This window comes from Anomaloglossus baeobatrachus, chromosome 7 (genome assembly GCF_048569485.1).
Source record: "Anomaloglossus baeobatrachus isolate aAnoBae1 chromosome 7, aAnoBae1.hap1, whole genome shotgun sequence".
NCBI classification, from domain to species: domain Eukaryota; kingdom Metazoa; phylum Chordata; class Amphibia; order Anura; family Aromobatidae; genus Anomaloglossus; species Anomaloglossus baeobatrachus.
In genome coordinates this window covers 164,812,417-164,829,664 of record NC_134359.1, presented here as the reverse complement: position 1 = coordinate 164,829,664, position 17,248 = coordinate 164,812,417, and the positions used below count along the sequence as shown (strand labels likewise).

The window sequence follows — 17,248 nt, the reverse complement described above, 5'->3', positions numbered from 1 at the left end:
AGAGCTTAAGCGGGCTTTACACACTGCGATCTTGCTAGCAAGATCGCAAGCGATGGTACCAGCCCCCGTCGGTTGAGCGACACGGGCATATCGCTGCCCGTGTCGCACAACCTCGCTTACCCCCGTCACACGGACTTACCTGCCCTGCGACGTCGCTCTGGCCGGCGACCTGCCTCCTTCCTAAGGGGGTGGGTTGTGCGGCGTCACAGCGACGTCACACGGCAGGTGGCCAATAGAAGGGGAGGGGCGGAGATGAGCGGGACTTAAACATGCCGTCCACCTCATTCCTTCCGCATAGCCGGTGGAGGCAGGTAAGGAGATGTTCCTCGCTCCTGCGGTGTCACACACAGTGATGTGTGCTGCCGCAGGAACGACGAACAACATCGCTAATGAGAGGTAAACGATTTTTTGTTTTAGGATGACCTCTCCGCGGCAAACTAGTTTTGCCGCTTTTGCGATCGTTTTAGGTCGCACATAACTGTTACACACTACGATATCGTTAATGACGCCGAATGTGCGTCACAAACAACGTGACCCCAACGATAAAACATTAACAATATCGTAGCGTGTAAAGCCCACTTTACTCTGGGATCTGGACTTACAACAGAGGAGTGGGACTGTGGCTTGGATAATGAAACAAGTCTGCGCAGTAACAGAGGGTACAGACAGGAACAAAATTGTCTGGAAAAAGAATGGTCTGTAAACTAGCCAAGGTCTGAAATAAAATAATCACTAACACAAGGTGAAAAGTAAACCAGAGGAAGAAAAATGTCCGGCAGCTCCCAGCAGTAAGGTGGGAGTTCAGTAGGGTGTGGTGCTGTACCATTGGCCATAACAGAGACCCCAGTCTCAATGGCTGAACAGAGCCTTATGCCGACCAGAGCCTTTGGTTACGGCACCGCCCGCAGAGGGTATATGCATGGTGATAAAAGTAAAAGTCGCAGGAATGAATCCTGTAGAAAATGTGACGTGTGCAATAAAGAAACAAAACTGTCTTACGTGTTTAAAGAAAATGACTTGACCCTTTAAAATGGATATCATTCTTTAATTATTTGTATTAAAAAATAGAACAATATATTCTGAAGACTTATCCACTTCTATATTTGACTAAAGTTTAATTTGAAGTCTTTTTATTAACCCCTTCACGACCTTTGACGGATCTATCCGTCATGGAGCCTGTCACGTTAAGCCCTGCCCCCTGCCGCGGGAAGGCGGCGGCGATCGGCACACATATCAGCTGTTTTCAACAGCTGACGTGTGCCTGCATGTTGCGAGTGGAATCGCTTCCACTCGCGACATTTAACCCCTTAAATCTCGCTGCCAAAGTCTGGCAGCGAGATCTATATGCACTGACATGATTTTTACTTACCGCCGCCCCCACCAGAAGTCACGTGCGTGATCACGTAGCTTTCGGTGGTAACCATGTGATGACGCCTGCAGCTATGACGAATCACTTTCGTTTTCACCCAGCCCGGAGCCGAATGAAACAGGATGTGATCATATCTGTTGTTTACAGCTGTGTAGCTGTGATCAGCAGATAGATCAGAGCGATCGGATTGCTGATCGCTATAGCCCCCTAGGGGAACTAGTAAAATAAAAAAAGTAAAAAAAAAAGTTTTAAAAAAAACCTTAAAAGTTCAAATCACCCCCCTTTCACCCCTTTGAAAATTAAAGGGTTAAAAAAAATAAATATACACATATTTGGTATCGCCGCGTTCAGAAATGCCCGATCTATCAAAATATAAAATCAATTAATCTGATTGGTAAACGGCGTAATGGCAAAAAAATTCCAAACGCCAAAATTACGTTTTTTGGTCTTCGCATGTTTTACGCAAAATGCAATAACAGGCGATCAAAACATAGCATCTTCGCAAAAACTGTACCATTAAAAATGTCAGCTAGAGACGCAAAAAATAAGTAGTCACTGAGCCATAGATCCCAAAAAATGAGAACGCTACGGGTTTCGCAAAATGGCGCAAAACGTGTGCCACTTTTATGGGACAAGCTTGTGATTTTTTTTAACCCCTTAGATACAAGTAAACCTATACATGTTTGGTGTCTACAAACTCGCACCGACCTGAGGCATCACACCCATACATCAGTTTACCATATAGTGAACATGGTGAATAAAACATCGCAAAAACTATTGTGCGATCACACTTTTTTTTGCAGTTTTTCAATACACTATATGGTAAAACCTATGGTTTCATTTAAAAGTAAAACTCGTCCCGCAAAAAACAAGCCCTCATATGGCAAGATTGACAGAAAAATAAAAAAAATTACGGCTCTCGGAAGAAGGGGAGCAAAAAACAAAAACGCAAAAATGGAAAGTGCCCGGGGGCTGAAGGGGTTAACTTTTTGCAACTTTTAACACTGCCCCCAATCAACAGGCTATGTGTAAAGCATGATATATTATATGTGAGTATGGAGATACTGATGTGTCCGCTGCTACCTTTCTTCAAATTTTCTTAAGGACTCCCAATTTCTCAAGATTCAAATTTTATAAATTAGCTTCATATTCCAGCAAAGTTCCTTACTATCCACATCTAAACTACTGGTTGGTGACAAATCGACATACCGTATATAGCATATATTTTTTTCTGACAAGTGTATGGCAGATTGTTTTTTCCAAAGTTGGCCATCCCTCTTCACAAATCTTAGGATAGTCTGTATCTTGCAGAAATGGTAAACACATGCTGCTTGCCCATAGATTATAGGAAACGTTGAGTACAAAGAAACGAGGTCCATGTAATTCTGACTTTTGGTTGTTTGGTCCCAGATTGACTGCCTTAGTGTATTGAACCACCAAAGGCTGTGTGTCCTGTTCAGCAGCTCCAGTGCAGAGTCCAACAATGCCCCGAGTGCCTGCGTCAGTCCTTGGTAAGAACCTTTTCAGTTATTCTGTTATGCGCCTGATTATCCAATAATCTCACTTTATACCATCTACCGGGCCCAGAAGGGTGTGTGTAAGAAATGGTTGCTGTGTAGGAACTGTGGTATTAAACTTGCGCTGCTGACATTCATTCAGATGATGCAATATTGGTAATGAATGAGATGGTCTTTATTCGATCTATGCCTTCCGAAGTCCACTGACTTCCTTCTTAAGATTTAAGACGTATTTAAATACAAGATCTAAAACACACATGCTGTATATAGGTGTCTTAAATCTTGAGAATAGTCGGTGTACTTGGAAATGCGTTGATCGAGTAAAGACCATTTTTTTTGTTAGCAATATCGCATCATCTGAATGAAGGAAAAGTGGGAGATAGACGTTCTGGTAGATCACACTGCTGTGAAGGAGTAGCTCCACATGTCGTAATACTGGAAGGGGCTTTTATTTACGTGTTTCATAGTCGTACCCAGCCCTTTCTCAAAATTGAACTACATATGAGCATCATCAGAATGAATGTCAACGTCTCAAGGTAATACCACGGTTATTCCTACACAGCAGCTGTTGGCCTTACCAGCCTGTGGTAGTGCAGGAGCTCACGCACTCTTATGCTCGTTTCATCAGCTATTTCAGGAGCATATACTTTTACTGTCCTTGATATGTGTACTTTCTCTTCCTACAGCTCTGTAAGAAAATAGTGCAACAATTATTCACATTACCACAGAGAAGGTGGCAATATATTTTTCTTAAATACTGTATTTTTCGTTTTATAAGACGCACTGTATTATAAAACGCACCCCAAGTTTAGAGATTAAAAAAGGTAAAGAAAATGGGGTCAGTCTTATATGCCGGTGTGGTCTACCGAAGGGGGGCAGCAGCGGTGGTGGAGCAGGGTCACAGGAGGCAGAGGTTGTTCTGGCAGCGGCGGCGGGTCAGTGGTGGCAACAGTGGGTCAGTGGTGGCAGCGGCAACGGCAGGTCACTGGTGACAACGGCAGGTCAGTGGTGGCAGCGGAAGCTACGGTGGTTGTATGGTGGAGCAGGCTGGTGCGGCAAGTGTCCCAGTCTGCCCGCGGTCCGGACTTCAAAGAAATGGCGCCTGGAACGGCACGTGCACAGATGGAGCTCTCATCCAAGAGCTCCATCTGCGCACACGCTGACTCCCGGCGCCATCATTTGAAGCTAGGACCGCGGACAGACTAGCACAACCGCCGCACAGCCACCGCAGTCCACACTGCCACCCGGCCGCCTGCCCGGCCGCACAGAGAGGCAGCCAGCCGCCGGTACGGACAGGCACCCTGCCGTCTGGCCGCACGCACCGAAAGGCACCCGACCGCCCGCACGCACCTGGCTGCCTGCACACAGAGCTGCACAGACAGCCCCCCCTGCCAATTCACCTCCCGGTAAGCTATATTTGGATTTTTGGGAGGAAACGTGTGTCTTGTAATCCGAAAAATACGGTTCCATTTATTAGCTAGCGCATGCACTTTGTGAGACTGTCACTAATTATTCTTGGGTAAGACAATAACTTAATGTCTACAACCAATTCAGTTTGGGATTGTATTAATACTAATGTACAATGCTAAATTGATTTATAGTCTGCCTATATCTTTATATGTGTCTTTTATGTTGTGCCCCTTAAAGGGAACCCGTCAAGTCACCATACACTATTAACCTGCAGGTTAATCTGCTTCATACAGTTGGAAACCTATGGTCTCTGCACTAAAAGCCCAGCTACTGAGAGGAAATTAAATGTAATCTGTCACCAGGTTTTTGCTCCCCCATCTGAGAGCAGCATAATGTAGAGAGAGACCCTGATTCCAGCGATGTGACACTTACTAAGCTGTTTGCTGTCATTTTGATAAAATGTTTTCTCTCCTGCAGATCTAGCAGTTATGCAGAGCTCATGAATGTGCAGGACTACCTGGCAACACGCCAAGTAGACCTCTAATGCTAATCTACTGCTGCTTAAACAGTAGTTTTATCAAAACTACACTAAGCAGCCCAGTAAGTGACATTGCTGGAATTAGGATCTCTGCCCCTACGTTATGATGCTCTCAGATTAGGTGGCTAAAACTTGGTAACAAATTCCCTTTAACTTTATTACTCCTGGCAGCCTCATGGTTCAGTCATAAAGACTTATCCGCACGGCTTCAGTCTCTGCTCAGGATAGAGTGACCAGTTCTAACCACAGTCCAGCATTGACTGACAGCCGGCTTTGCCCTGATACTCTGCTGATTTGGCTGTCCGTCAGTGTGCCAGAGCATGTTTGCAGCTGCCTCTATGTACTGAGAAGTGATTGAAGATCTGCAATATTTTGAACGGAAAACATACTTTAAAAGTCCGCTGTGGACAAAGCTGCCCATATACTAGTTAATATGGCTGGTCCCTGGCATATTCTCACCCATTTCCAATGACTGAAAGGTCTTACCTATACATGCACACAGGTAGAGACCCATTTATCAAGGGGAGTGATAAGGGAGAAGCCATTGTGTAATACATACTGCTCAGGGCTTCTCAGTGTTTTGCACTCAATGAGGGACTAAACAGGTGGTGATGATCATTATTTTTACATGTCTGTTGAAACACAATTAACTGAAACAGAAACAGCTGTGTAGGAGACTTAAAACTGTGAGGAACAAACAACTCTGCTTCAAAGGTGAAGATGTGGAAGAACGTTTCATGTTGCATGTCATATGCCATGGCAAGACTGAGCTCAGAAATAACACACCAGTAGTCATACTGCAGCCGCAAGGTCTTTCCTAGGCAAAGATTTTAAAGCAGACTGGGGTTTCAAGATGTGCTCTTTACGCTCTTTGAAGAATCAACAAGCAAATGGGCAACATTGAGGTCTGAAGGCATAGTGGTCAGCAAAGGAAACATAGTGCAGCAGATGAGACTCATTGTTTACTTATCATCGAAGTCGGAAAATGTCCATCAATGCCATCAGCTCAGAATTTGCAACAACCAATACCCAACTGCACCCATCCACTATTTAGATGGCTAAAAGTGGACTTCATGGCAGAGTTGCGATCAAAAAACCAAACTTTTGACGTGGAAACTTGACCAAGCGATTCAAATATGCAGGCAAACATTGGAACTGGAGTGCAGAAAAATGTCAGCAAGTGCTGTGGACTGAGGAGACAAAGTGTGATATATTTGGATGTGACAAAAGGCAGTTTGGTCACCGAAGAGCTGGAGAGTTGTACAATAAGTATTTTCAGGCACCAGTAAAGCATGGTGGAGGGTCTGTGCAAGTTTCCACTCGCCTATTTGAAATGTTTTAACATGTTGAACGATTCTACTATAAGGCCCTGTGCGCACACTGCGTTTTTACCTGCGGTTTTGCTGCAGAAATTTCTTGAGAAATGTTTGTAATCTTTCTGCAGACATTTCCCAGCAAAACCTATGGGAAAAAAAAATAGCTGTGCGCACACTGCGTTTTTTCTCTCAAGAACATTCTTTCTGCAGAATTTCTTGAGAAAATTTCTTTAGAAAATGTGCATGTCACTTCTTTTCCGCAGGTACCTACGGTATTTCACTCCATTCACTGTAATGTAATCGTGAAATACCGCAGGTATACCGCAGGTAGCAAATGATGTGCGGTATACCCTCGGTTTACCTGCGGTAATGTTCATCACTGCCTGCATTTTGCAGGGAAGTGATGTCATTATGACAGGAAGGGGAAGCCATGCAGAGAGTAAACACACATATCACACTCCCTGGACGCCGCACGGAAGCACTTCTGTGTGACCTCCGTCGGGTGCCCGTGCAGTCTGTGTCCCGCGGCTGCCGGCACTGCATTGTCAGTGTCTGCCCGCAGTATCAGCAGCTTCTCACACTGCAGTGCTGGCAGCCGCGGTGATGACTAGCGCTGACTTCAGGAGGTTAGATGAGATCATTACCTGCTGTGACGATCTCCTGCTCTGCTGACGTCAGTGCTGTCACTGCCTTCTATGCCCGTCTCGCGGGCGGCCTGAGACTGTCACTAGCGCTGATGTCACAGGCTCTCGCGATACTGCTGAGAACGTGGCGGGCATAGAGTCAGTGACAGCGCTGACGTCAGCAGTGCAGGAGATCGTCACTGCAGGTAATGATCTCAGCTAACCTACTGAAGTCAGCGCTCGTCATCCCCTGCAGTGACCTAGGCTGACCTATTGATGTTTATTTATGTTCTTCATTGACTGGGACATTGACTATATGGTATGGATCGTCGTGGTACCCGCTTATTGGATTACGCTGGACCTGGAATTGATTGTTCTTTTCAATAAATTGGTGAAAGAGGGAATGTTTTGGGGAGTGTTTTTTGAAATAAAACTTTTTTTGTTGTCTATTTTTTACTTCTTACTGACACGGACTGGTTTTGTAATGTCGGGTATCTGATAGACGCCTGACGTCACTAACCCCAGGGCCTGATGCCAGGTGACATTACACATCTGGCATCAACCCCATATATTACCCCGTTTGCCACCACACCAGGGCAACAGGATGAGTTGGGGCGAAGCACCAGGATTGGCGCATCTAATGGATGCGCCACTTCTGGGGCGGCTGTAGCCTGCTATTTTTAGACTGGGGAGTGTCCAATAACAGTGGACCTCCCTAGTCTGAGAATACCAGACCACAGCTGTCTGCTTTACCTTGGCTAGTGATCCAATTTGGGGGGGACCCCTCGTTTTTTGTTTTAAATTATTTATTTAATGTAAAATAACAGCGTGGGGTGCCCTCTATTTTGGATTACCAGCCAAGGTGAAGCTGTCAGCTGTGGTCTGCAGGCTGCAGCCGTCTGCTTTACCCAAGCTGGCTACAAAAGATATGGGGGACCCCACGACATATTTTTTTTTTTTTTAAATTATTTATTTTTTGGCTAAATACAAGGCTAAGCACCCTTTAGTGCCACATGAAAGTCACTAAAGGGTGAAAGCTTAGAATATTCAGGGAGGTGGGACATTATATAGGTCTTTCTCATCTATTATCTATCTATTCATCTATCCATCTTTCCCTCTATCCATTATCTGTCTGTCTATCTATCGATTTATCTATCTATTATCTATACTATTTATTGCAGTTACAGCATAAAAAAACGGAGGGACCAACCTGCGGAAAAACCACAGCAAAACCGTGGCAAAAACGCATGCGTTTTTCCCCGCTGTTTTGGTGCCTTTTTTTACCGCAAGTGCGGTAATTTTCAACTCCCAGAAGTTTCTCAAGAAATTTTCTTGAGAAAAATCACTTTTCTAGTTGCGCACATAGCCTAAGCAGGTAAAAATGTGTTCAAAATGTGTTGCTAGTTTTACTGAATTACTTAGTTGATTTAAAGGGGCTGTCCACTGTATTTTTATTCCAACAAACGTGTTGGTTACATGATTTTGTGGTTATTAGTAATGTATAAGTAGTACAGGTTCTCCTTTATCAGTGCACTAGGCTGCTATTTTCAAAAATAAAATACAAGGAGACAATAAGTGAATAAACTGGACAACACCAAAATGAACACTGGTAAAAATGAAGCCAGATTTCACTAGGTAATTGCTGTGTGCCTCCATTAGATGGCAGCAGTGTATAGCTATGCCTAGAAATAGTGAAAAACTGACATATGCAAAACAATTTAACTTATAAGCATATTACCCAATTAGTGCTCAAATAAACAACACACTTATGATATGTAAGAAAAATGGCTGAAGCTGTAACATGGCGGCATAATAGCATGGAAATACATAAGATATTTAATAAATAAATATACAAAATCCAAGTAAAAGAGTTGTACTGACCACAGTGTAATAAATGGCCCAAGGCAGCCAGGAATGGATCCGATGCACGTTTCGCGATAGCTTCTTCTACAGGCTATGGAAAGAAGCTTCCATGATATGTGCATTGGTATCCGTTCCTGGCTGCCCTGGGCCATTTATAACACTGTGGTTGGTATACCTTTTTTGCTTGTGGGATCGACTTGGATTTTGTATATTTATTTATTAAATATCTTATGTATTTCTATGCTATTGTGCCACCATCTTAGTTTTTGCCATTTATCTTATATTAGATATCATAATTGTTTAGTTTATTTGAGCACTATTTGGGTTGTATGCATAGAAAATTACTTTGCATGTCAGTTTTTCACTATTTCTAAGCATAGCTATTCAAATTGTCTCTCCAGTAAAGGAGACAAACTCTTGCACAGCACCACCTATTGGAAGTAGCGATCCTAAAAGTCACAAGTGGATTTTTAACAATCCTTTGCAATATGACTCAGGATATATAAGCCAGATCAGAATCCCAATTTGCAGACACGGTGTTTCGGGGTGCTTGCCCCTCGTCAGTGCAAAGTATGGGGGTGTCTGATCTGGCTCATGAGAAAGCTGAGGCATAGCTATACATTGCTGCCATCTAGTGGAAGAACACAACAATTACCTTGTGAAATTTGGTTCATTTTTACCAGTGTTGATTTTAGTGGTACTTTGATTAAATACAGTCCTGGGTTGTCCAGTTTATTCTTTTATTTTCTCATTGTATTTTATTAAAAAAAAAAAAATCTTTTAACTCATAAAATTTACTATTTTGTTCAAATAGTGTTCTCGCTTTTTCTTTTCTTTGGAGATTTGTATATTTTGGAAGTGATATGCTAATGTAATGGCCTTTTGGTATTCATTAATAGAGGCATAGAGGCGCATGGGACCAGATTTGTTCATCAGCCCCCACTGAGTGTAAAACCACTTTCCCATGCGCGCTTTGTTTTAATTGGAGGTGGTGACTGGAAAGATTTGGCCACATGCTCCTAAACCAGCAGAAAAGGAACTTTAAAGGGAATTTCCATTCCCCCCCCACCTTACCATATATCATAGCTCTTCAAAACAATACATTTTGTAATATAGTGTACTTGTATTGGACGTATAGCGTCTGAGTGCATCTCAGCAGGGATCACATAGTACTGGATTGTTATGCAGATTCTTCTTCCTCATCTGTTATGTCTGATACGTCCTTTTCCTGCACAGAAATCAGACCAAATGAAATTAAGTTGTCAGTGGACTTCTGTTGGTGGGTATAGATGATTTGGAAGAATGACAACGTCTTGAGCATGTTTCCTGAAGAAATAATTAGTCTGCCTAAGGGCTCATTCACATGACTGTTCTGTTTGTCCTGGTCAGTTCCTGTTTTTTTGCGGACCCACGGACAGAACCATCTTTTCAATGTCTTTTGTGTAGGATCGGATGGCACACAGTAGCACTTCCGTATGCATCCGATCCTACAAAAAAAGGACATTGGATGCCGTATGTCCTTATTCTGTTCCGTAATAATGGACCGTGACTCAATACAAGTCAATGGGCCAGCAAAATCCCCGGAAGCTGCACGGAAGCACTTCCGTGTGTCCTCCGTCGGGTGCCCGTGCAGTTTGTGTTGCTCCCTGCCAGCCCCGTGGCTGCTCGCACTGCAGTGTGTCAGCATGTGCCCGCACTGCAGTGTGTCAGCATGTGCCCGCACTGCAGTGTGTCAGCATGTGCCCGCACTGCAGTGTGTCAGCATGTGCCCGCACTGCAGTGTGTCAGCATGTGCCCGCACTGCAGTGTGTCAGCATGTGCCCGCACTGCAGTGTGTCAGCATGTGCCCGCACTGCAGTGTGTCAGCATGTGCCCGCACTGCAGTGTGTCAGCATGTGCCCGCACTGCAGTGTGTCAGCATGTGCCCGCACTGCAGTGTGTCAGCATGTGCCCGCACTGCAGTGTGTCAGCATGTGCCCGCACTGCAGTGTGTCAGCATGTGCCCGCACTGCAGTGTGTCAGCATGTGCCCGCACTGCAGTGTGTCAGCATGTGCCCGCACTGCAGTGTGTCAGCATGTGCCCGCACTGCAGTGTGTCAGCATGTGCCCGCACTGCAGTGTGTCAGCATGTGCCCGCACTGCAGTGTGTCAGCATGTGCCCGCACTGCAATGTCAGCATGTGCTCGCACTGCAATGTCAGCATGTGCCCGCACTGCAATGTCAGCATATGCCCGCACTGCAATGCAAGCAGCCATGGGGATGATGAGCGTTGCTGTCAGGAGGTTAGTAAAGTTTATTACCTGCAGTGATGAACTCCTGATCTCCTGACATCAGTGCTCATCACTGTCCGCCGCATTCTCACAGCTCCTCTCGCATGTGGGCCCGAGACTGTGAATGGCGGTGACATCACGGACCGTTCGCGAGAGGTGATCTGAGAACACAGCGGTCATTGAGGTCAGTCACCAGCACTGACGTCAAGAGTGCAGCGGCTTCTATCACCGCAGGTAATGTACCTCGCTAATCTCCTGAAGTCAGCGCTGGTCATGCCCTGCAGTGAGCTGGGCTGACCTCATGATGTTATCTCAGGTCACTACACTGCTTTCCCAGCCAATGGGGAACATTTCTGTTCTTCATTGACTGGGACAGTGAGTATGGATCGTTGTGAAGACCCCCTTATTGGATTATGCCAGACCCGGATTTGTTTTTTCTCTTCAATAAATTGGTGAAAGAGGGAATGTTTTAGGGAGTGTTTTTTCAAAGAATTTTTTTTTTTGTTGTCTCTTCTTTTTTTTTTTTTTTAAGTTACTGACTGGGTTACTGATGTCGGTTATCTGATAGACGCTGTGACATCATAACCCCAGGGCCTGATGCCAGGTGACATTACACATCTGGTATCAACCCCATATATTACCCCGTTTGCCACCGCACCAGGGCATCAGGATGAGCTGGGGAAAAGCACCAGGATTGGCACATCTAATGGATGTGCCACTTCTGGGGCGGCTGCGGCCTGCTATTCTTAGGCTGGGGAGGGTCCAAGAATCGCGGTCCTCCCCAGTCTGAGAATACCAGACCACAGCTGTCTGCTTTACCTTGGCTGGTGATCCATTTGGGGGGGGACCCCACATTTTTTGTTTTAAATTATTTATTTAATTTAAAATAAGTGTGGGGTGCCCTCTGTTTTGGATTACCAGCCAAGGTGAAGCTGCCAGATGTGGTCTGCAGGCTGCAGCCGTCTGCTTTACCCGAGCTGGCTACAAAAAATAGGGGGAACCCCACGTCATTTTTTTAAATTATTTCTTTATTTTTTGCCTAAATACGAGGCTAAGCACTCTTTTTAGTGCCACATGAAAGGCCCTAAAGGGTGCAAGATTACAAAATGCTGGGGAGTGGGTCATTATATGTGTTTCTCATCTATTATCTATCTATCCCTCCATTCATTCATTTCTCTATTTATCCCTCTATCTATCCCTCAGTCTCTCTATCTATCCCTCTATCCCTCTATCTATCTATCTATCTATCTAGCTGCTTCCGTGTTTTGCGGTCCGCAAAAAAAAGCAAAAGGCACACGGATGACACACTGCCCGTATACAGAACGGACCGGATGTCACACGGATACATCCGTGAAAAAAACGGATTATGTTTTGCGGACCGTAAAAATGGAACGATCATGTGAATGAGCCCTAACACAGGCTGAGCTGACAGTTTCCTTTATCAGTAACAGCAGGGGCTGACAACTTTGCTGGTGAAGTGGTGCAATCTGCATTTCAAAAGCAAAAGGGTTAGGTAATCAAATCACTGATGTGAACAGCTTAAGGCTAGGTTCGCACACTGCGTCTTTTTGACGCTGCATTTTTGTGCGTTTTTTGCCGCTAAAAACGCACAAAAACGCACCTGCGTCGAAAAAAACGCATAAAAAATTGCATGCGTTTTTGCCGCGATTTGGTGCGTTTTTGGCTGCGTTTTGCTGTGTTTTTTGATCTCTGCGTTTTGCTGCGTTTTTCCAATGCATTGCATGGGGGGAAAACGCAGAAAAACGCAGGAAAGAACTGACATGTCCATTTTTTTTTTTTTAACTCAAAAACGCAGGTAAAAAAAACAGATGTGTGCGGACAGCAAAAATGAAAACTCATAGACTTTGCTGGGGAAGCAAAGTCCTGCAGTTTTGAGGCCAAAAACGCACCCGAAAAACGCGCAAAAACGCCGCGAAAAACGCACTGTGCGCACATAGCCTAAAAATGCCAAAATTTGCATAACAAAACACAGTGACAGGGCTGTATTTGCCATCTGGCAATTGCCAGATGGACTGCTACCTATCCTTGGCCACTCTGACACTTAGTATCTCCCAATATCTTTGTCAGGACTATTTCTATGGTAATAAGTTTGGGTGGAGAATGACGAGAGCGTGCTAAGTGCACTCTCACAGGCCACTGCAATGCATGATGGAACATGTAGTAATAGCACACAGCCTGAGGAGGGGAAGGGATCGATGTTAACTTCAGAGCTGCAGGCACCAAGTGATGATATATGCAGGATCGAAGGTTTATATTAATATAATAAGAGTATGGATGCATTTAGTGGCACATAATAGCATGCTTCATGAATAAAAAATGAAATGAGTTAGAATAGTGGATAACTTCTTTAATACCTATATATTGCCACACAATTATAACTCTAACACAATGGTTAAAGAAAACCCACAAAACGAAAAAAAAACTGGACAACCCCCTTTAATAAATGGGACTGCAGCCCACACTCTTCTCATCACTTTTCTAATTTGGCTAGTCTGATTGGGTCAGACACTACAACAGAATTATTGTGGTCTTCTGTAGATGGGTGTAGAATAGGGAGTGTGCTCTCCCGAAAAAGAGCTGCTTGGTCTGTTGGTTATTCCTCTTTTACTTTATACACAGGATTGTCACAATGGAGTTTTATGGGAAGAATGATCTGACCTTGGGAGTGTTCTTGGAAAGATACTGCTTCAGGTGAGCTGATATTATCTGTGGTGTCTGTGCACAATGTGATACATGGGTAAATCACTACTAAACATCTTTTTACATCTTTTTTCATAGCTGTGCCCTGCATGTATTACGTGATTATGGATTCCTATACATGACTTGTCTTGTACTGATCTGTATGTTTTGTACTACCATTGGCCTCATGTATTTATCTATGTGCAGTATACAATGTCGGACTGGGCTGCCATGGGCCGTCGGTAACATTGACTAAGGGGACCTACTGTTCCGCTGCATGCATATATTACATTACTCTCATTCACAAACTTACCTCTGCTTCTATATATTACTACACTGGTTAGTTTGTTAAAGGAATGGTGAGATGCATACACACACACACACACACACGTATGTATGGTGCACCTTTAATCCATACCCTCTCATTAACATGATAGGTCACGTGTCTCAGGTAGCTGACACACCTTGGCAAATCTGATTGGGCACACTTACTGGAGGTGAAATGGCTGTAATATATAGGCCACTCCTGATCAACAATGATCACTTCAATATACACCAGGAAAATGGGACCCCTTGTAGCTGTGGACAGTTGGCATTATGTAGACAACCTGACACCAGGTGAAGGTCCATAGAGTTGGCTTGTGTAAGTAGTGTCCACGTAGCAGACAACTGCGCGTGTTTCTGTGCCAGTACATAGTAATATAAAAGTTTATTTTTCAATGATCGTCAATTGGGAAAAGGGCAGAGGGATTGATGTGGACCTGAAGCTACACCTCCTGAGGTCGGCATCTTTTTTTTTTTTTATCTATGACATACTGCTTTATGATGGTTTACAGGTTTTTACATATTAAGATGAATGAATTTCTCCCTGATTCACTTTCTTCTTCACATAGGGCACTTTGTACATTTTGATAATCATTGATATGTGCTCTTCTACAGACCGTCATATCAGTGTCCCAGTGTAATCTGCGAAACACCAATGGTGCACCACATAAGGCGTTTTGTTCATGGAAATGGCTGTGTTCAGATCATCCTAAAAGAGCTGGACTCTCCTGTTCCTGGTTACCAGCACACCATCCTTACTTATTCCTGGTGTAGGATCTGCCAACAGGTATTTGTTAACCTGCTCTTAATAAGTGTGCTTCAGTGGGCTTCACTCATAATTTTAGATTATGGATCTTTGAATGGACTGGGGTTATCATATAATGTGTGCCGAAAGGGTTACAAAAGAAGCCTTAGGGTACCTTCACACTTAGCGATGCAGCAGCGATCCGACCAGCGATCTGACCTGGTCAGGATCGCTGCTGCATCGCTACATGGTCGCTGGTGAGCTGTCAAACAGGCAGATCTCACCAGCGACCAGTGAACAGCCCGCAGCCAGCAGCGACGTGCAAGCGACGCTGCGCTTGCACGGAGCTGCCGTCTGGAAGCTGCGGAGACTGGTAACTAAGGTAAACATCGGGTATGGTTACCCGATGTTTACATTAGTTACCAGCGCACAGCTGTGTGTGCAGGGAGCAGGGAGCCGCGCACACTGAGCGCTGGCTCCTTGCTCTCCTACCATAGCTACAGTACACATCGGGTTAATTAACCCGATGTGTAATGCAGCTACATGTGCAGAGAGCAGGGAGCCGCGCACACTGCTTAGCGCTGGCTCCTTGCTCTCCTAGCTGCTGTACACATCGGATTAATTAACCCGATGTGTACAGCAGCTACATGTGCAGAGAGCCGGAGCCGGCAGCACAGGCAGCGTGAGAGCTGCAGATGCTGGTAACTAAGGTAAATATCGGGTAACCACCTTGGTTACCCGATGTTTATCTTGGATACAGTTTACCTCAGCTGTCAGACGCCGGCTCCTGCTCCCTGCTCGCTTCATTTGTCGCTCTCTTGCTGTCACACACAGCGATCTGTGTGTCACAGCAGGAGAGCGGCTTTGAAGAAAACGAACCAGGGCTGTGTGTAACGAGCAGCGATCTCGCAGCAGGGGCCAGATCGCTGCTCAGTGTCACACACAGCGAGATCGCTAATGAGGTCACTGCTGCGTCACAAAAAGCGTGACTCAGCAGCGATCTCGGCAGCGAGCTCGCTGTGTGTGAAGCACCCCTTAACCTCAAGCTACAGGTGCAGGGTGACATGAGCGCATTTTTGTCTAAGTACCATAGTTGTTAGTGACCCGGCAGGGATGTTATGCAAGATAGCCAAGCAAAGTTTATGTTGGAAAATTACTTTCAATGTCTACTTCCTCCATCTCAGTTTTACCCAACGTTTTCATTTAAATATTATGAATATTCACACCTTCAGTGCACTCTATCCACGTCAGTCCCTCTCTCCTCTCCTCTACCATGTACGGTTCACATGCTCTATTCACATTGTTTAAACCATCATCTCCCACTGTGCAAAATAGGGAACACTCTCCTAAACCACTGAACGTATCTACTGTCTCTCTCTATTTTCCTATTCCTCGCTGCAAGAGACATCCCTCCCTACCCTGGCCCACCTTGTTATACAAAATGTAACACTTTGTGTTCTGTACACAGGAACCCTGAAAATTCACATTAACTTTCAGTGCATGTCTTCTCCTGTCCATTTAACTGGGACCCTCTGTCACATCTTGACCAGGGGTTCCAAACGCTTCTAGATCCACGACTTGTAACTATTCTCTTAACCTACTGTCTCTCACTGAGACCTGGATCCAACAGTTGAATACCGCTTCTATTATTGCTTGCTCTCGTGTGGTGGCTATACTTTTCTTATACCCACAGACCTGGGACCAGGCAAGGTGAAATGTTTGCCTGCTTCTTTGTGCACAATATACTTGAAAGATCGCCCCAGTATTTTCACTCCCGTTCTCTTCTTTTCAGGTCCTCGCCATCAGACTTTTCCATTCCTTCTTTTACAAGTTTTTTTTTTTTTTAAACCACACCACTTCTTGGATCACTTTGAAACTTGGCTTCACCACGTTTATTTCAGTGACCTACCCACTGTCTACATGGGGGATTTTAGCACCCCCCCATTGACAATGCAATTTTCCCAGCTACAGCTTATCTTCTATCTCTAAACTCATCTAACTCCATCACAACTTATTTCCTCTCTTACAAATGAAGACCGGAATATATAGGACCTGGTCTTCTCCCGGTCTGCTCAGTGTATCACTTTACGGATTCTCCTTTCTTTCCGTTGATGCAGACTTGGGCAAGGGGCGGCCCGCGGGCCACATCCGGCCCGCCTACTCTCTGTGAACGGCCCGCCTGGTTTAGGGTGTCCTTGCTGGCCGGTCAGTGATGAGAGCAATCTGACCTGTTGACAGAGCTCCGGGGAGGTTCCTGGTCAGATCGCCGTCATCACACGCTGCGTGCCGTGCAGGGAACAGATCCTGCAGCGCCGCACAGTGCAGGCAGCGGAACGCAGGAATCTGTCCTCTGTTCCCTGCCTGGCAGATGCTCTGTGTGACACACGCGCGCCCTGATGTCGTCAGTACGGCGCGAGTGTGTCATTTGAAAAGTTACCGCCCGGCAGGAGAAGAAGCTGCAGCAGCCGGAGCCGCACGGAGAGAAGCAGCGGCGGGGGCTCCTAGTAATACAGCATCGGCGCAGCCTGGGCATGCAAAAGAGAATCAGCTCAGCGGGGGGCACATACGGAGGT

The 17,248-nt window shown here is 45.2% G+C and overlaps 1 protein-coding gene across 2 annotated transcripts in view; it reads left to right on the top strand.

Moving 5' to 3' along the window:
- PIKFYVE (phosphoinositide kinase, FYVE-type zinc finger containing) overlaps positions 1 to 17,248 on the top strand; it is a 460,760-nt gene that overhangs the window by 204,112 nt on the left and 239,400 nt on the right. For both annotated transcript variants that reach the window (XM_075317792.1, XM_075317791.1), the window contains 3 exons: positions 2,780 to 2,880; positions 13,547 to 13,618; positions 14,546 to 14,717. In XM_075317792.1, the coding sequence (XP_075173907.1) occupies positions 2,780 to 2,880; positions 13,547 to 13,618; positions 14,546 to 14,717 (345 nt within the window). The remainder of the gene's footprint in view (positions 1 to 2,779; positions 2,881 to 13,546; positions 13,619 to 14,545; positions 14,718 to 17,248) is intronic.